Here is a 21512-nt window from a genome sequence, read left to right as displayed (position 1 = left end):
CCAAAAATGCCTCTAAACCTGTTTTCCAGAAATGGGGAAACACTGTGTGGACGTGGGGCAAGTCCACACAACGTTGGTGCTACCTACATTATGTGGACGTCTTTTGTTCGGAAGTCCACACTGCGTATGTAAGACAAGCTCATACTTGTTTCACATGACTAGTGTGGACTTTCCATTGCTTTCGTGTAGTTAAGAAAAACCAGTGAAAAAACTCATTTTTCTCAAACTGTGAAAACTCTTTCAACCCAATTTTTTTTCTATGATTCCCTTTAGTGTTTCTCTTCATTCTGCTACGGATAAACCTAACCCAAAAATGCCTCTAAACCTGTTTTCCAGAAATGGGGAAACACTGTGTGGACGTGGGCAAGTCCACACAACGTCGGTGCTACCTACATTATGTGGACGTCTTTTGTTCGGAAGTCCACACTGCGTATGTAAGACAAGCTCACCCACCCACCCCCACACACACCCACACACCCACCCACCCACGGAAGGACAAGGCGGAAACAGTATGCCCCTTCGGCTTCGCCGCGGGGCATAAAAAATTACAACCATTTGAAAAACTGCTGGATGGATGAAAATTAAAGTGGCTCTTCTATTGTGTTTCTTGTCTGTGTGATTTCACAATGGCAATATGTCAAGTCTATATTTTTAGAATTGGTTGTGTCGACCAATATCTTATTCTTTAACTCTTTCGCTACGGCGAGCCGCTGACAGTGGCACACAAAAATTATACATGTCGTACGGCAAGCCGCTGGCAGCGGCTCGGTGACGTCGCTGTGAATAAACAGGGGTATCCCCATGATGTGTGCCTTATCTACATAATTTATATCGCATAACCTCTGACCCTAGTTTGAGCCGCTGCCAGCGGCTCTCCGTCTCGCCGGAATCTGCTGCACGTTATTGTGAGCAGTTTGTTTACAGAGAGACATTTCAAGATGGCGGCGTCCACATCGACACATGGCGGAATTTCCAGCGGTTCATTACGTCCAAACGTGGAAAAATCGGTAAATTAAATTCCGTAGCGAAAGAGTTAATACGTAATGGAGGTTAGAGTTTAATCTGTGCCTTCATTTAAAAAAGGCCTGTTCGTACTGAAAAGCATATGATGTCACAAAACATTTGCAGCAATATTTGCTGGAGTTTATGTTTAATTGTTGCGAATTCCTATTACATGTGCTTGCTGCTGCACTGACAATGAACTGCCCTCAAACATTCAAATTTGTTGTTGAGTCCGTTTTTGTCAAAATAATTTACTCTTCATAATAAACTGTACACCACTGTCAGCTAGTGTAATTTTGTTCGTATCCTGTTTTGCACTGTTTGGATAAGGCACTAAGGAACTGTTCACATTAGGTGAAATCAGATGCGAAAAAATCAAACATGTTTGACTCCATCTGGTCGCCCGGTGTACGGTCAGATCGTTCTGATTTTTCAGCCCACGACACTCTGATCTGTTGACCATTGGCCCGATGATCCGGTAAATTGGTAAACCCAGAAAGGATATTCAGTGGCGGGCTTTACGGTGTTTATTTAAATTCCCTCTGCGGGATTCTCCACATCAAATTGAATGCCAAAAAAATAAACTAAGGAAGGAAAGAATTAAAACTCATGACTAAAATTTCAATAAAAATCAAGTACTACCCTTCAAATCCGGACAAGAGATTTGAATACTCAATTTTTTGGTTTAGAAGTTAAAGGCATGAAGGATCATTTGCTTTTCATGCATTTGGGAATTTCCAACAATAACACCACTCAAAATCCAAAGAAGGATGTTCACAACCTAACTGGCTGAACTTTCAGGTTAGTGGAGCTGACACTTTTTGAGAAAACAGTGAAAAAAACAACATGCGCACTTTTTTGATAATGAAAAATGATATTGTCTAAAAGCACTTTTTATCCCCCAAAACAGTTAATGAGCTGACGTTATAAATCACTCTGATTTTTGTATTTCTTCTAAATGACAGCAAGCCAGGCGGAATAATTTCACGGGGTATTTAGTACCAGTACAAGCTTTTCGATAAAAATTTGGTAGGTAACATTTGGGATAAATGCAAATGATCCTATATGCCTTTAAGATTAAGCCCTGACCCGTCGGCTGTGACAAAAGTAAAATTAAAATTGTTAGGGTTCAAGAAAATTTACACACATGGAAAATTCAGTATCTTCAGTAGCAAACACTGGAAACGATATCTTTAGCACACATACATGTTTCATGCAATAAGCCAGTTTGGTATCTGGATGAAGTAGTCCAGGTCAAAGGTCATTTGGGATAAAATCGCTGACGCAATGTTACGCGGTGTTAAGTGAATTCCCATTCTGCTCGTAATTAACGCGCGAGTGTCGTGCGACCGTCTCCTTACGCGTTCACCCACCTTTGATGAGCATGCGATTATCCTGAACGACCCGTGACCCATGTCATTGTGCGCATGCGCAGTTGATATACCGTACCGGCTTACTGGGTCCCAGTAGTGGTGGATGTATGCATGGATACCGCTCAGGCTCAACACTTCCTTGGTGTCACATCAATTCCTGAATGGGTAACCAAATATCAAACAGTTTGGGAACCAGTGAAAAGTCACTATTGCTATAGGGATGTTTTCCAAACCTTGACTTCACCTTGTGGCTTCGGCTTCCTCACTGGCTAATGGGTTAATTCAATCAATCAATCAATTGTGTTTTAAAGTCCGCTGGCTCTTATTTTAGGACTCGATGTTTATGAAGCAGAACTTGGACCTATGTTGAGCCAGGGTCCCCCCAGTCAGGACCTAAAAATCTCCAGAAGACGAAGGTGGAAATGAAGCCTAGGTTTCAGAAACACTCATGGATGTGTGCTGAGCCTCCAAGTACCCACAAAATGACCAACTGCTATGCAATGCACAGGGTTGAGTCAAGGAGAAACAGTTTGATTCTTGCAGTGTTTACTGGTTATCTGAGCCCGCACTCTCTAGTCGTTGTAACCGACGCCTTCGTATCTCGCTGTGGTCCACCTCTTCGGGAGTATCTTCCTCATATTCTGGAATGAGTTCCCCTTCAGTGGGCGGCGTGAAACCAGCGGCTCCATCCAGACTTGTCAGGTCTGTAGGGGGGAACGCAACAGCAAGTGTAAGAAACAGATTGTAGATTGAAGTCATGGGGCCTATTTCATAGAGCTTCTAGGCAAACAAATTGTGCTAGGCATCAAAAACTAAACACAAATTTTACTGGCTATAAAGCCATCCTGAATATACCGAATGAATTATTGTAATATTCGGTCATCAACTGAACATTAGAATAGTTTTTTTGCCAGTTGGAGTATGCGAAATAAAAAAAAAAAAAACGCACACGACTGTTATTTTTATAGTGAAGCTCAGCACTTTATTGTCAGGTGCCACTTTTTTGTCGTTTTTTTGTCGACAGCGGTTCAAGCCCTTGAAAGTTATAGAATACTTAGTGCAAAACACTCCAGGAGCCCATATTGATCGCCGCATGCAAATAGTAAATGGTGTGCTCTGCATGCAACTTTTGACGGGCCCAGCACACATTGCATATCCGAATAATCGGTCAAACGCAGTTTCAAGTAATCAAATACTAAATTATTTGCAAAAGAACCGCATTGGACTTTTTTTTTTATAAAACTTATGACAGATACGGTATCTCTCTCCATTTTGTCACCGAGAGAGGGAGGGAAAACCAAATGTGAATGCATGGAAGAACAACCACATTAGAATATAACAATCTCGGGATTTTTTTACAAAATTCAGTCCAATGCGAACACGGCTTTAGATGACATGTGAATTAAGGACAGGAAACCACGTTTAATTATTGTAACTTTCAGGCACTATTTAAACCTGCAAACATTTGTCTGACACCATACAACTGAAACCACTGCCAGACCTAGTATGTGAGGAACATCACAACACAGAGCGTGCTCAATATCATCACTTTTGTTTGTCTTTTTACCTGCTGAAGAATCCTTGTCTTTTCTTAGCGTTGGCACCGTGCCAGGGGAAGTTTTAGGGGTGGCCCCTGAATCAGCACTATCAGTGGTGGTTGTGCTATCTGGTACAGAGGCAGCAAGAGTTGTGCTGGTTGCGGGGCCCGAGGTTGCGGGGCCCGAGGCTGCGGGGGATGTGTAGCCATAAAGACTTGTCGCAGGAGGTGGTGGTGGGATTCTGATGAGACATCAGCATGAAGAACAACATGAGAAAAACAATCAAATTTGGTTGAAGATATTTAATTGAAAGTTTATCATTATATACTTTACATCTAATATGTCACATTGACTTGCAATTGAGTTTGCTAGTGCACATCAATAAGCCTCTGTACTAATGACATCACGCCTTGTTTACATGTGTGCTTTCTTATGGGAGCTTGGCAGGGACGACAGTTTCGTAGCCCCATAGAAAAAGCACACAAGTAAACAAAGTGAGACGTCATCAGTTTACAGGCTAATTTTGTAGTACTCGAGTACATCTTTTTGGTACTCACACTTTTACACATACTTTGTAGCCCCATAGAAAAGTACACAAGTAAACAAAGTGAGACGTCATCAGTACACAGGCTAATTTTGTAGTACTCGAGTACATCTTTTTGGTACTCACACTTGTAAACATACTCATGAAAATCTACTCGTACTCGCAAGAACCAAATGACCAAACACTAAAGCATCAAGTGCTTAATGTGATATATTTTAATATACGACAAATTTTCATCTGCATGTGCGAAAACCTCTTTGCATCTTCGTGTGGTCGTAAGACGTATGGCAGCAATGGTATCCGCATTCCTGTTATCATCATTGAGTGGTTACAGGTTCGAAGGTGAACGGGGGATCAAGTTGGCGTAAGCAGTACTTTCCTTGCCCTCCTCCGCTGTGACCTAGGTTCAAATCCCACCTGGGCCAATTGTGGATTGGGTTTTCAGTCTCTGCCTGATTTCGTGGGTTTCCCCAAGAACATCATTCTGAGATTTTTCTCCCACCACTAAAACTGTAATTTCCTTCGACATTTTATACCAAGGGAGCCCACTGGAAATAAGTCAAACGCCTTTTGTGGGTTATTCCGGCCAATTGCCAAATAAAAATATCTAATTAAAGTCTAAACTCTGCACCAACTACTCACCCGAGCTCCCCAACGACACTCATGTACTGTTGTATCTGGACCATGGCGGCATCGAGCAGCGTGTGGATGCTACGCAGGCACTCAATCCTGGCCTCAAGGTGCTGGCGTTCTGTGCCTTCCATGGCACGCAACTCCTCCTCAGTCAAACCAGCAAAGTCTGGCGGTGGCATAGGGGGCGGAGTGGCTGTCGTGAAGATGTAACAAATTGGGGTAAAAAATTCACTCCAAAGGCCTACAATATATTTATGCACATGACACTGGCCCTAACCCTCCAAAGTTCTTCAAAGTCTGCCAGGAGGTGTAGATGTTTGTGTAGAATAAAGGAAGGAAAAATCCAGGTCCTATTACTAGGCTTGCTGGGTATTTGGTTTTGAGAGTTTACCACCACAAAAATATGGCGGTGTTCGGCTTTACACGGTACTTTTCTGAGCAGACTATTATGTGATCAAAATACAATAAGACACGTGGTGTTAGGGGAACTGCAAACAGGCAGCATGGGCAGAACTTCAAAGGCCCTGCTGGATTACTAGTATTAAAGCACAGTGTTCATTCCGTGACCACAAGGTACCGTGACCACCAGGAATTGAAATAATGATCCATACATGTTGACATTGTAATGCAAATTTTGTCCAGTTGTTTCTGCCCCCTGTTTTTAAAGGGCTTTTGCACACATCTGGCAATAATTTTTTTTTAAAGTTGTCACTACACTGTATTTTTAAAATATGGTCCAAGCCTATCTACTACTTAACATGGGACCTGATATCGCTTGAAAGTTTATGGATAAAGATAGTTTTGTTGCGATCTGTATTTAGATTCAGCTGTATGTCTAGATGAATCTATGCGCATGATCACTGTACACTCACGAGGCCCCTTTCAATGGAGAAACCATTGTGTAAGCTATTGTGCAAAGTCCTATGACGGATTGTCTTAACAACAGCAAGCAAATGCTTTCGCCATTGACGGGGGCCTCCATGGTAGAATTGACAGCCCGGATTGGTCTAGGACACAGCCACTAGTGCTTTATTTTTTCGAGTACAATACATGTGCCAACTCTGCCAACAGTTTACTGCACAGTACAGAAGTCCCTGCTTCCTTGCAATAAAGAATGGACAGAGTGTAGCCAAAATGTCAGAAATAGTAATCGGAGTCAACCAGTTTGATTGCATTACCTATTTAGATTTCTCTAAAAGACATTATGTAAAAGACATAATAATGACAAAGGTTTACCAAAAGGTGGCATGAAGAATGGAGGTGGTGGCATCATGAAGGGGAACGGAGGTACTGATGAGGGTGTGATGGGGCTAGCTGGGGTACCTGCAGCCACCCCTTCAGTTGACCCAGCTATGATAGAAAGAAAGACAAAACCTGTATGAGAGACCTGGACGCAAACACAGTATCAATCACTGTCTCATCATATGAATTGTGTTACAAACCTGCAAACTAGCATAAGTCTCTTCACTAATATACACTGAAAGGCCATACTTCTGTGTTACCGACTCTTACTTACAGGAGCTAATGAAAGATAAATTGCATTTGCATTTTACTTGACCAAACAATCATTGTGTCAATTTAGGCAAAAGACAATGCACACCTGTAGCTAAAAGCACATCAGTGGTAAGTTTGATAAGATTTGAAGGTCTACACGGTGAAGACAGCAATAAGATAAAGGTTTACGGTAGCACCATGAGATAAAAAAACTTTTGTGAGTTTGTAAGGTTTCTGAACAGAACCAGGGAAACTCAACGTTTCGAACAGTGTACTCTGCCCATCATCAGGAGACTGACGGGATTCCAATAATCAATAGCAAATATTGACAGCTTGCTGGTATCCGCCATATGGGCTCCGTGCGCCAACAAAGAGGGCGCCCTTTTACCTAGCAACGACGTCCCATGGGCGGGACATTTAGCTAGTTGACGCGCACTGTTCCTCGTGTGTGACACACGTACACCAGGGGATTTGTACTAAGTACACGCAGTGGCCACGCGTCGGGCAAAATTGCTGTCAGGCAAGATGGCGTCGGTCGGTCACCCCCAACTGTACTTTCTTTGCCGGTGAGGGGGTTCTTGTGAATGGAGCGGATAGGCCGGAATATGTATGACATCAGTGATTACAACAGACTTAACCTAAGAGAATGGACTAACCAAACAGTTGTTATCTTTCTTGGAACAAATGAGTTTTCACAGCAGTTTTAGAATCAGAAACTTACCTGCTGCTTGGGTTGCTGAGGTACTGGCATCACCAGGTTGCGAGCCTGCGGCAGGGGTTGTTGCAGCCGCAGCACCTCCCGGTGCCTGGGTTGCTTGCTGGCTTGCTGCTGGGCTGCCTGCTTGCTGCTGTTGCTGCTGCTGTTGTTGGTTGGGAAACTGGGCCCCAGGATGAAACTGGGGCATCCAGAAAGGGTAGCCAGGAAATGGAGGCATCATGCCAGGCACTGGAAAAGAGATAAGCGAGTGCTTCAAGAGTTGAATTAAAGTAGAACATGTTAAACACAGTTTCATGATTTCCACAACCTATATCCTTTTGAATATCATTCAGCCAGAATACTAGTGACATCTGTCTGGAATACTTTCCTAAATAGGGCTTTACCAGCAATTTATGGCAGTCTATTGCAGTGAAGTCAATATTACATTTGTGGACCCATTATTGTAAGGTGATCTGGGAGTGTTTATAACTCTACGCAATCCAATGGTTCTTCCACCCTAGTTTAAGCTCTTAAGTTCTCAGGTTCCTAGTTCATTGCCAAGCACAGTTCACTTAGCCGTTCACACCCAACAGTCATCATCACGTCACAACCTCAAAGCAACTCACTCTGTGCTTGTTGCTGTTGCTGCTGCTGCTGTTGGTTCTGCTGTGCCCGTAACGTCGCAGCCGGCGTCCTGAGCACGTCCATGCGGCACGTTGGGCAGGTCTGCTGACGCTGGAACCAAGAGCGCAGGCAGGAGGTGTGGAAGATGTGATTGCAGGGCAGCTTCTTACAACCCGTCACCATCTCCTCACGACAGATGATGCAGACATTATCTGAGGAAGCCAGGTCCTCAGCAGTGGCATCAGGGTAACTGTCATTACAACAATGAAGCATGTGTTTAGGTGAATCAATTTTGACTGGATCCTACTTGATGAAATAATAATGTGTGGTACAGTGCTTTCCACCAAGGGTAGGTCTCAAAGCACTTCACAACTATTACCCCTGTTCTGCAGCCGAGATCAGCGCAATCAGGTCTCTACCTGCATCATTTATACTCCTGGGTGGAGAGAGACAATTGTAGTAAAGTGTCTTGCCCAAGGATACAAGCACTATGTTCCCGTCAATATTCAAACCCACAAACCACGGCACATGGGTCGAACACCATAACCATTGAATCACATCTCTGTAATGAGTCTTAGAGAGTCTTTGAGGAGTCTCTCATGAGTCTTTGAGGAGTCTCTCATGAGTCTTTGAGTCGTCTCTCATGAGTCTTTGAGTCGTCTCTCATGAGTCTTTGAGTCGTCTCTAATGAGTCTTTGAGTCGTCTCTCATGAGTCTTTGAGTCGTCTCTAATGAGTCTTTGAGTCGTCTCTCATAAGTCTTTGAGGAGTCTCTAATGAGTCTTTGAGGAGTCTCTAATGAGTCTTTGAGGAGTCTCTCATTAGTCTTTGAGTCTCTAATGAGTCTTTGAGGAGTCTCTAATGAGTCTTTGAGGAGTCTCTCATAAGTCTTTGAGGAGTCTCTAATGAGTCTTGAGGAGTCTGAATGAGTCTTGAGCAGTCTGAATGAGTCTTTGGGGCGTCTCTAATGAGTCCTGAGGAGTCTCTAATGAGTCTTGAGGAGTCTGAATGAGTCTTGAGGAGTCTGAATGAGTCTTTGGGGCTTCTCTTATGAGTCCTGAGGAGTCTCTAATGAGTCTTGAGGAGTCTGAATGAGTCTTTGAGGAGTTTCTAATGAGTCTTTGAGGAGTTTCTTATGAGTCCTGAGGAGTCTCTAATGAGTCCTGAGGAGTCTCTAGTGAGTCTTTGAGGAGTCTGTAATGGGTCTTTGAGGAGTCTGTAATGAATTTTTTAAGGAGTCTCTAATGAGTCTTTGATCGTCTATAATGAGTCTTTGAAGAGTCTCTGAGTCTTTGTGGAGTCTCAAATGAGTGTTTTAGGAGTTTTTTAATGAGTCTTTGAGGAGTGTCTGATGCGTCTTTCAGGAAACTTTTTCAGTGATTAGTATTGTGTGTGCATTAGAAAAGGCATACTCTACTCAGTTTGACAGGTATTTGGTGTATAAACGACTTTTACTTACAGTGTGTTCATATTCCTGATAGCTCTTCTTGACATGATGACATCATTCACTGCTTTCTTGAATGATCTGTGATCGAGTCAGCACAAGAAATTACAATTCAGCTTTGTGGTATACCTGCCTTTACAATTTCAGGTTAAACTGAATATCATTCGCACTACTTCCAGATATCATCTGCACTGCCTCCATGTCTTAAAAGTAAGTTGAAGGATTTTGAAGGACTGAGGCAGTGGTCAATCCTCCAATGAACAAGTTTAAGTAACAATGGAAGATTTTGGAGGATTGAGGCTGTACCCAATTTTTTTCATGGAGGCAGTTGGAGGATTTTGTAGGATTGAGGATGCACCCTAGCCAAAAGGTCATTGGGGCTTGGGTTAAATATCCATAGAACAGATTAGAATGGCACTTGCAATACTGATGTCGCAGTGCCATTTTCGTCAAATTTGTTGAAACTTGATTTTAAAAATCAGACTTTACATGGGAAAAATCACCCAAAGTATCAGAGATTTGGAAATAAATTTGAAAAAGTCGGAATTTTCCGATTAAAATCTGAAAAGTTTCATCCCTGTCTAAATCGACTGTGCTTTCTTTACATTACCTCATTGCTAGGTACATCGGTCGAATGGCAAAGAGTGGGAATGTGTGGACTTTGATCATGATGGCAAGGAACACAGTGTACAGCATCACCTTCACAAAACCTGCATGAAATGAAGCATTTATAAACAAACTGACAACAGCAAGGATTACTTCATAAAATACATCAGTATTCATTAACAGCTTTGTTTCAGCTGGTGAACCCTTGTGCTCTGTGAGGCAACACAGTGCAGACCCAAAAATATTTAGATGGGGACGAGAATTGACAAAAAAAAAATATGGCACCATGGTCCTCTGACAGCATGCAAATCCACTCTCGAAGACAGTTTCACGGCATAATATAAATGACAATGCATAACATATGGCTGTTGTGTAAACAATAAGCCCCCACACCCCCTCCTTTTTACCCCCCCCCCCCCCAATCTGCAAAACCAGCCTACTGATTACAGGATTTTGCAGGAGATCATTAACAGTAGATAGTACTGCATGACCTACTCAAGAGAACAGATGGAAAACACTGCATGTGGGTAATGTTTCGCTCGCCCCTAGTATGATCAAATTTATCTGAATGTGCATAAACCCACAGAACAATGCCACTTTTGTATCCTGCTGCAGTTGGTGACCACGGACTCTGAAGCAGTTTGGCCTGACAGGTCTTGATGGGTCTTGCTGCACTGGGCAGGCTTGTCATTATTTGGCACGTGTTGCATGTTGCTGCATTTAGCAGGGCCTCTAGCCTAAATGCCGTTGGGGTTAGGATTAATATTTTGTATTGATTCCATTAACCTGTTGCAATGAGTATTCTACTTACTCATGATAAGGTCAGTGTACAGCATGTAGACAGCTTTGCTCTCCCACGGATTCTCACTCTGGAGATCAATGGTGTGAAGCACATACTTGAAGGAGATGTTGACAATGATGGTAAACAAAACGGCATACTGAAAAGACCAACAATTAAAGCAAGGGTAAATAACGAGATAAACGTGTGATTGTGAGGTATTAAACACTCTGTTTAAGACCGGTTGGAGTCTTGATGCTGATAATCCCATTCATAAATACCTTTTTGATAAAAAAAAAAACTTTTCGGTCCACAAGAGTAAAAAAAAAGGTCAAAAATTTATATATTTCCAACGATTTCGTTCAACAAAACACCCCTCTAGCTATACAATGGTAAGGCCCAATGGTAAACAACTCCTTATATGGAGATTGGCGCGCAAAATGCAGATGTACCGGTGTAGTGTGCATTTAGGACTATGAAATACTGACTCACTTGTAGTATTGTGCTGCCTACATGAGAATTGTGAACATTCAACCAATAAAATGGTAGGATTTCATAGGAGTTCAAATTTCATGTGACACTGGAAAAGTGTTTAAGACCAGCCAGCCATGTCTTTATCAACCGCTTAAAACTGGCCATGTGACAGGCTCTCGAACAACAGGAACTGGTAAACTGTCTGTATAGGTATTTATGAATAACACTTACTAATAAACTTAGACAAACTTAAGATAAACGCCAGCCTGGTGGGCCACATTGGCTTGTGACAGACTTTACTTAAGTGTCCCCCTAGACTTCGTTTAGGCGACACAAAAACACACTACCGCCTGATTGACCTATCGCAGTAGAATGGCGCTAGAATCACATCAACGTGGCTTGTGAAATATTGCCCAATTACATGATATACAAATGGACGTGGAATGCGCAACATCTGAGACAAACAGATGTGTACAAAAATCATACGTGTACAAAAATTTCACAGGGTTGTCAAAGGGGCGTGGCTAACTCGCAAACGGCGATAGGTCAATTGGGGTCAGGTTGATTGTTCCATAAATGAAGAAATACTGCTGCCACAAGGACCATCTCACCTCAAATCCAAAGACCAATTGCACTGATGCTCCCTTGGTAAGAGTGCTGTGATAGGCATAATTCATAAAGATCATGTCCAATGCACCAAGTACAGCTAGCAGACCTGTTAGAAAAAGAATCACAAGTCAGGTACGTTGACAAACATAACAGCCATGCTCAAGTTGTGTCAAATCTCATAACTTTGCTGTTATTGGTGTATGTTTTACACATGCAAAAATCAAGAAAAAAATGCTACAGGATGCACAAAAGGATACATGTAGTGCTCTATTTAAACAAATACACATATTAACGATAACATTTTGTTTTTTATTTTAAAAATATTCTTCGGACAGAGAAGGAAACACAGAAACACTGGTTACAGCTCAACCTATATTGAAGAACGTCTTTCATAAAGGGTTGCAAGGCAAAGGATTTTGCAAATTATTTTGCCCAAATTGCGCATATGAAACCGAGCAGGATAATACCACCGTTACTTCAACTCACCTAAAACACGGAGGTGAAACAACCACGAAATGACAGGACTTCTCTCCATCTGTGGAATATGTATGTAATTCAAGGCAAATAATAAGTAACACTGTTCCTGGTTCTTAGAAAACGCCAAACTTCTGAGGACTAAAAACCACTATAGTATTTTAGATTGTAAGTTTTTTGTTTTATCAACATATATGTATTCACGGAGAGATTTAATATTTGAAGCTTTAGTCAACAATTAACCTTAACTCCCCAGCATAATTTACTAGGAACCATACCCATTCAGGCAAATTCCAACACCCACATGGGAAATTGTACACACACACTGTTGGACTTTGATTCTGGAGGTGTGCCAATCCAATGTAAAAGACTGTCAGTTTTAGGGGTACTGTACCCATCTTAACAGATTAAAACAAAACCTGCTGTTGGGCTTTGATGGGTTGAGTTCGGTTTGGGTTAACAAAGGTTTGCTTCTTTCCCAAGAACATGTGCAATGTGCATCACATGTAGGAGAGGCATGAAACATTGATATTAACATCGGTGACATATTAAAACCTGAAACAAAACGAATTTATACAATGAATCTGGTGGACAATGCAGACGCTTGCCGATCATTAAAATATGTATAAATCAATACGCTTCCTAGTTTGTAATCAAGTCCCGGGGTGCTTCCACTGCTTTGCGAATAAAATAGGTTCACAGGCATCGTTGGAATTCTTGTAAAATAAAACTGGAGAACAGTTTGGTTGAAAACAAGATTATCTTTTTTTTTAATTTAGGTTATATTCTTGTTCCGTTTCAAATTCATCACATTCTTTGTCTTCCCACTTTTATGGACAGCATTCTGGGGACGATCAACCTCGTCCCCGGGCCTTACTTTCTTTTTAATCTTGTTTTCAAATAGTGAATCCCTGGCAGGGAAACTTGCTTTCTGTATCCTTCAATCTTAGGTTTTGCCCTTTCGCCACCGTATAAACACTGTACATGTATACTCAGTGTGTTACCTCCCAAGTGAAAGTTGCAAAAAAATCACTCGGGTGGGACTCGAACCCACGACCTCCATTCTAGTGTATTCTAGATCCTTGCCTATTTCCTGATTTGATACATATCATCTACTTGATGATTTTATTTCCAATGTATTTAGATTATTATGTCAACTCCTCCAAAAACCAATCCTCTCTTTTCCATTTTGCTTATAAGATGTAATTTGATACTGCATAGTGGATGAGTAAGACTGCAACATTATAACTTTGAAAAAAAATCTCATTTTCGGATCTCACGCCACTAAAAATTGATGCCGTTTTTACCCACACACCCCATACAAAAACAAATACTGATTTACGACAAGGCAAGGCACCAGACTATTCGTTCCATACCTAATTTGCATACATGTGCAAGATTTTTGAACATACAAATGATCCAATACCAGGGTGAGAGAACAGGTAGTGGTGGGAGCGTACTGCCCCACACCATGGGAAAGAGGTTGGGATACGATCCATTCAGATAACTGAGTAAACCAGTGTATCAGTGTTGGAGCAAAGGCTTTGACCCTCAAGGCCAAGGCCAAGGCTTTAACCCTCAAGGCTAAGGCCAAGGCCAAGGCTTTGGCCCTCAAGCCTCGAGGCCAAGGCCAAGGCTTAACCCTCAAGGCCAAGGCCAAGGCCAAGGCCCTGTTTTATGAAATGACCACTGATATAGAACTAATTATAGTCACATGAGTGACACATCATCACGCAAGGGCGGACCCAGAACACAATTTGGGGGGGGGGTAAAGAAATTTTGGTCCCCCCCAAAAAGTGGGTCAAAAAATTACGGCTTGGGCTTCGGGGCCCGCTTAAGGGCCCCGAAAAATTTTTGGATTCGAGATGCTCTGTGGTGCGATTTGAGGAAATTTCTGACCCTTTTAACCAATGTTTTTTGAGGAAAAGATGTTGGTGTACTCATTGCCTGCCTTTATTACGACGTCACATAAAAAAAAATGGTTTCGGGTTTTGGGGGGGGGGGCATGGCCCCTTTTGTTCCCCCTGGATCCGCCCTTATCATCACGAATTGCTCGTTACGAAGAACAACATTTCTTTAATTGCAATCAACATGCTCGCATAGGCCTACACCGTTTTATGACTGCACTGTATCTATTAAAGTATAAGTTCAGGTCTTCAATATGGTTTAACTAAACAAAATAATGATTTACTTCTATATTGACACACAATTCTCCCAAGTGTAACAAAAGGGGGGTCCAAGAAACTGATTTGGGAAATTTTTATTTGCTGGCCCAACATGGTCAGAAATATCAGCATTATCTAAAACAGATACATGCAAATCTTTAGCACTTATCAGGGAGACATATACAACCAATCAGATCTATTCCATAGTTATATGCAATTAAAGTGATCTTCTCATTATCCCCACAAGTGTACGGAATATTTTTGCAGCAAGTCTACAATGGTAACAAAATGTGATGCTACAAAAGTGGAAGTGTGCCCAACACACAAATCTATAGGGTGCTTTCCTCCTCCATGGTAATACGATTAAAATGGTAACAGCAAAATTTCGAACAGATTTATCTGGAAAATGCAAAAATCTATGGGCCTTGAAGAGCCTTGACTCAAAATTGCAAGGCCCTGAACCCTCAAGGCCAAGGCCAAGGCCAAGGCCAAGGCTTTTGCCCTCAAGCCTCGAGGCCAAGGCCAAGGCCCTAAAATCCAGCCTTAAGGCAGCCTTAAGGCCAAGGCCCAGCATCAAGGCACTACATCACTGCAGTGTATGCACTTACATAGTCCACTCTGTCCTCCGCAAGCCAATGGAAGCATTTGAGAAACAGCAGAAATGTGAACATTGCCACAAATCTGGGACTGAAGTCGTCCCTGAAGACGGTGAATGCAAGGCAGGTCTCTGTCACTGCGTACCAGGAGCGCTCTATCAGATGCTGTGCAGTGATCAAGAGGTAGAATATTGTAAGAGATCTGAAAGGTGGCAATGGAAAGAGCTCCACGCAGCACAGAATAAGTTCATTATGGACATTCTCCACAAACAGTGGATGGTGCCCTGTGGCATCACAAGGGCTTCAGTATATTTCTTCTAGTGTCGTCAACTGTTTACAGATCTACAATGGTATCCTTTAAACCCTAACCCCCTTGTGTGATTTACTAGGAACCTTCCTAACTCATACAAAATCCAACACCATATGGTGAACTCAACACCCAAACAGTTGGACACTGATTATGATGGCATGCCTAACCCTATGTAAAGAAATCAGTTTCCTGGGGCAGTACTCGCTCCAACAGAGTCCCCAACATCTTTCAATGTCCAATGTTTGTAATGCCCATTGTTTTTTTAATTTCACACAAGGCAAAGCATCTCTAGCAGTGAAAATACAAGTGCCAATCCATGACATTTAGCATTTGTACTGTTCCACTAAAGAGTATGCTTAAGGCCGGTTCATAATTCATGCAAATTCTAAAGCCAAGCCAATTTGTTATGTCAATTTGGTGAATGTCACAATGAAACTGATATTGTTGACGTCACGATACTCGCTTCACTTCCGCTTTCGCATGAAGTATGAACAGACCCTTAATCAGTAAGCACAACATTGTATCTTATCCTTAACCCTCCTCAATCCTCCAAAATCCTCCTTGTGGTTTTGGAGGATTTTGGAGGATTGATGCTGAATGGTATTTTTTTAGATAAAGATTTTGGAGGACTGAGGCTGAATGGTATTTTTCAGAAAAGGATTTTGGAGGATTGAGGCTGTATGATATTTTTTCAGAAAAGGATTTCCGAGGATTGAGGCTGAATGGTATTTTGAGGCAGAACTGTCTGACGATTTTGAAGGATTGAGGGGCTGGGTACCCTTCATTTGAACAGAAGTGCAACATTTTTGGATGAGGAGGATTGAGGAGGATTGAGGATGAATGCATTTTGAGGCAGGACTGTCTGAAAATTTTGAAGAATTTAGGCGCTGTTGTACAATTTTGGAGGATTTGGAGGATTGAAGATGGTTCCTAGCAAAAAGGCTGAGGGGGTTAGGGTTATCAGAGCAACTGCAACTTTAAATCAAAATTTGCAGTTGGCTCATACAATTTCAAACTGTGGTGCATAGAAGTCAAGATCTGTGTGTAAATGTAGAAATTGTGGTTCAGGTCCAGCATAATGAGGTTACAGTGCATGTGTGTATCTCTAAGCAAGATACTCTTCAGTAAATCTTTCATCCCATCCAAGAATCAATGGGTACCTGTGACTGTTATGGTACTTGGACCAATTTATGGACCTGATGTGTATGGTAATATAATGATGTAGCTCCATGGGCTTTCATATAATCGGCATTCATAAATACCTCAGACAGTTTAGCTATTCCTATTGGTCGAGAGCCCGTCACGTGGCCGGTCTTAAACGGATGATAAAGACATGGCTAGCTGGTCTTAAACACTTTTCCAGTGTCACAATAAAATGTGGACTCCTAAAAATCCAGTGCCTCTTACTGTTTCATTGGTTGAACGTTCACAATCCTCACGTAGGCATGCGCAACACTACAAGCGAGACAGAATTTTATAGTTCTAAATTCAAAACGCAACGCCCCAGGTGCGTTCTGCGTGACATCGCGCAGAACATGCTACGCGCGCGTCAATCTCCATAAAAGGGTTGTTTACATCTTACTCGCCAGCTGAACACTCCATTATTTTGCTAGAGGGATGTTTCAAAAAGCATGAAGTGAACTTGTTGAACAAAATCGGGATTTTTTGAACGAATTATTTGATATTTTTTTACGGATGAGGTATTTATGAATGGGAATAAATATGTGCTCGGTCGGTATTTATCACTCTGTTTAATACCGCTTAGAGTCTGGGTGCTGATAATTACCCTCGCCTCCGGCTCGGGTAATTATCAGCACCCAGACTCTAAGCGGTATTAAACGAGTGATAAAAACCTCCGGAGCACACATTTATTCCCTTATTTAAGAACGCCCTTTTTAGTAAACTAAATCACGGCGCTTACAGTATTATTATTACCCCTTATCATTGGGCCAATTAAACATTCCAAATACCATCTCAGCTCCCTGGGGAGTATACAGCTCGATGCTGCCTGTTAGGCGCAATCAAGCTAAATCAATCACATAACCATCTCTGCCCTCACAGGTACCCATTTACTCCTGGGTGGAGAGAAGCAATGAGTGACAAAGTGCCTTGCCCAAGGGCGCACACACCATGACCCCGGCTGGACTCGAACCCACAACCTGCAGCTTTACCCGCAGACCATGAATCAGTGCCCTTAACCACGAGGCCACAACACTCCATATTCACAAATAATGATGTGCGCTTGTATTCTTTCCCCCAGTTTACTCACCTCCATTTCAGCTGCTCTGAGCTGACCAAAGAAAACCGTCTTGAAAAGTTTCCCCATCAAGACAACCATGACAAAGGCTTGCATGTAGATCACCTGTAAAAGTGCAAGGAGTAACAAGTACCAGGTATCATTACTGATTACAATTTTCAAAATTCAAGGGGTTTAATTTCAAATTCAAGTAGGTGGTACTACTTTCCAGTCCACAGAAGAAAACTGACACTGCAATCATGTTGCAAAATGGATGTGTCAAATGGTGGCATGATGCAGGGATAACATTATAAACCAAAGGCCACAGTAAATCAACCCCTTTTTTTGGGGGGGGGGGGAGTGGCAACAAACACTATTCATAAATACCCCTGTACCTAAGGCAGTTTACCTATTCCTATTGGTCAAGATCCCGTCACATGGGTGGTTTGAAACCACAGTTAACACACTGCTCGCTGTGTAAACATTCATGTTTTAAAACTGGTCGCAAGCACCCACGCTCTGCACCACACACTTCGCGCCACGTCGGCTTGAGAGCCACTGATATGATCTCCCATAAGAGGAGAGGGTTGAGCACACTGCCAAACTGCGCACACCATAGAAAAGTCCCGAACATGGAGTGAAGCAGTAAAACAAAGAATGACATTTGAGAAGTTGCAAAGACCTTTGGCAAAGAATCACCAATACATTATCGACATTGCACCCCAACTCTCGCAGAAGTTAAATAGCAAGCATTAATAAGGTAAAAGTCCCAGTATTTGAAGCCTGTCAACAAAGAAGTTTGGCAACACTACATGAGGATCTAAATTCCAACACGAAAAGTAGATGTCTGAAAAAGGGGGGATAAATTTTCAATCGCTATATTAAGAGCGTGAGTATGCTTCTCAAGCGTAAATAAACTACAGAGAAAATTTTGCAACCTGAAACCACTTCAGTGGTTGTGTACAAAGTCTATGGAGCATGTGTGGAGACAGGAGAGTCAAGAAAATTTTCCTATGCTAATGGAATTGGAAATGTTTCTCAGTCCCAGATTCATGCCTGGAAAAAATTACGCAGAGATTATGATCGATTGATGATTTTCGGTTTGCTCGGAACGCGCCACAGGGGGTACAGTACAAGCGAAATGATACCATGCGCATGCGTACAATTGTACGGAGTTTAGGGGCAAATTGTGCAGTGGTTCTGTGGGAAATGTCTCTGTTTTGATGGAGGTTTTTTGTATTTAATTGGTGTTTCATGCTGCAAACACTTTTGCGGGGTTCTGTCAGTATGAGGCTCCGCTCTGCGGAGCATCGTAGTTCTAGGACTAACCTGACGCTACTTCCGCAACTGCGTACAAGGTCTATGGAGAGTCAAGAAAAAATTTTCGAACCTAATTGAAAATATTTCTGTGCCAAATTCATGTCTTATCATCATTTTTGCAATGAATGACCTAAGTGAGATGATTTGTATGAAGAAAAAAGTGGCGTCAGGTTGCAACATTTTTCCCGGCCTTTATTTAAGGAGGTAGTCCAGGAGGATTAACATAGCATAGGGCCACCAGAAAATCAGCAGTCGTGTAGTGTAGGGCCCGGTTCCAATGAGGGAATAAAATCCACTTTAAAATTATTAGACTGACCAAACTAGTTGGCGACATTCTCAATAAACATAAACAAGTAGGGGCCTATATCTGGTCATAGATAGAGGGCAGCCTGGGCAGGGTTTAGATTTTTTTGAAATTTGGGGATAAAATGACAATGACAGCACGGCAACAATACGCAGCCCGAAAATAAAGATGGCAATCACCGCGCCATATACCGTGAGCACGCACGACGCGCTGAAATCGCAAGGGCCAGGCCCAAGGCACCGCGCAGGAAAATCTTGAATTCTAGTCTACCCAGCAAAGAAACTGCTCAAAATTCAAAATTGCAAAACAGGTGTCATTAGAATTGAGAAAAGTATGCTTTTGATTGTTAAGGTGAAAGTTGAGCAATAAAAAAAAAACATTTATGACTCTAATTTGTTCAAAGCAAAACAGGGGCCCTACACTACACGATAGTCGATAGCCTAAAATCAAGGGTGTGGGTATTTTGCGGAACTTGCAGAACGTGCGGAACTCTGCAGAATTGTTAATAAAACACTAAATTACAACATCGAAATAATGTGCATTGACTTGTCAATGCTTGTGCAAGTAAACTTACAGCCATACTCGGGTTTGACTTCGTGAGATACACGACGGACGGGTAAAACTGCTTTTTCTGAAAGAAGGCATGCCCGACGACAGACGCTGTTAGGCCAAAGCTGGCCACTGTAAGCAGAAAACCTCTCATTTTGGACACAATTTACTCATGTAAACTACAGAATTCCAGACCAACCAGCAAGCACTGCACTACCCGGCCCATTGACCTTTCCATTGGTACCCACGTCTAGAAAATGTGTTGTGTGAAAAATAGGCCGCCGATTACCAGTGGGTTTAACAACACATCATCAAATTGGATAGAGGGCGCTATAACACAATCTATGCAAAAGACGGATGCTGCGCTGATCGGAACCACCGGAGGCGCGACGTGTGTCGTGGCTCATCGTCATTTGTCAACAAGCTACCAACATAAACTGAGAAAGCTGCGGACGTCGGGCATACCTCCCGAATTGTATTTTCTGCACAAAAATCAAAGTTGCTTGCATTGTTTTCCTTTTCATTTAACATTGCGGGGTGGCCGGGGTGTGTGTGAGGGGGGGGGGGGGGGGGGGGGGGCTCGCTCACTTGCAGTGCCAGTAGCCTGCCGCCGGCCGATGAACGTGTTAATACAATTGCGGACAGAAATTTTATCACATTCAGTTATTAAACCAACTAGCCAGGCCGGCCGGGCGGGTACTTTGAATGTCGGTCACCTGATCGGTCGGCTTGGAAAAGTCAAAAGCTTCAATCTATTCATAATTATTATTAGAGATTATCTTTCGGCGACAAGACCTCCGTTGTGATGGCAAACTTGCGTTCTGAGCTAACGACAATCGAAGTTTGGGGCCGGTTATAATATAATCATGGATTCAAATATAAGAATTGTGGAAGCAGACTGTTTTTTTTCTCATCTCAACTATAAGGAATTATGTTTTACTCATCATTTTTGTGTAGCGCAATCGAAGAAAATTTTGCAGCTCTCTCTTCAATGATGGATTTTTAATCATGCGCGTCAACCTTTTTTTTCCTTCAAATTAACACGGAAGCTACAACAGCGCCCGCTATTGCTGCACCTCCTCAAATTGTTGTACCAAGGAGCACCAAGGAATGGAGAAATTGCACCAAGGCACATGATAAAGGACACCAAGGCAAATTATGGAGGACACCAATGTTTAATGAGGACACAAAAAAGCAAAATAGTACCCACCTTGTCTGTACAATTCAAGCTTGAAAAAAAAGCCCCCCCCCCCCAAACCCCCCCCCCCCCCCCCCAAAAAAAGCGTCGCCGCATCAATTCCGGAACTTCGGTCTGACCAGAGACCGATTATTTTTGTTGTTGGCCTTACAGTGGGATGAGTCTGTAGTAGTGGTAAATGCGTCAGATTTGAAAATGACGTTTTGATGACGTACGTGCGGAATGGAATTTTATTGTTTTGTCTGTATCTGCTCAAAATTGCGCACGTTAAAATGTCCACTTCTTTCTTATTTTTGAAATAATATATCTCAAATTTAGATATTTTACTATCATATGATAATCGGTTTACCCACCATATGGATGGTCAGAAGACAATAATAATATTCCATCTACTGTACATGTGAAGTATAAACACACAGTTCACTAGCAAAAACAGTTTCTGGTTTCGGCGTTTTTTCACGCCTGCGTGATAAGTTAATTCTTGGGCATCATGACGTCATAAACTTCTTTCTGCATGGTTAATGGTCGCAAAAAAATAATACGCC

At 42.3% G+C, this 21512-nt stretch overlaps 1 protein-coding gene across 1 annotated transcript; it reads right to left on the bottom strand.

Moving 5' to 3' along the window:
- Positions 1-598: 598 nt before the first annotated feature.
- LOC119742793 (E3 ubiquitin-protein ligase synoviolin B-like) lies at positions 599-20033 on the bottom strand. The gene is made up of 14 exons (XM_038218964.1): positions 19795-20033; positions 17630-17722; positions 15063-15215; positions 12302-12350; positions 11818-11921; positions 10766-10892; positions 9959-10058; positions 9364-9429; positions 7908-8155; positions 7306-7530; positions 6327-6440; positions 5100-5283; positions 3943-4154; positions 599-3079 (listed from the first exon to the last, which is right to left on the bottom strand). Exons 1-14 carry the CDS (start codon positions 19921-19923, stop codon positions 2922-2924), a joined length of 1962 nt encoding a protein of 653 aa, XP_038074892.1. The 5' UTR covers positions 19924-20033; the 3' UTR covers positions 599-2921.
- Positions 20034-21512: the final 1479 nt, after the last annotated feature.

This window comes from Patiria miniata, unplaced genomic scaffold (genome assembly GCF_015706575.1).
Source record: "Patiria miniata isolate m_02_andy unplaced genomic scaffold, ASM1570657v1 HiC_scaffold_6, whole genome shotgun sequence".
NCBI classification, from domain to species: Eukaryota; Metazoa; Echinodermata; class Asteroidea; order Valvatida; family Asterinidae; genus Patiria; species Patiria miniata.
The sequence above is the reverse complement of the archived record's forward strand: the minus strand, read 5'-3'. Positions and strand labels throughout refer to the sequence as shown.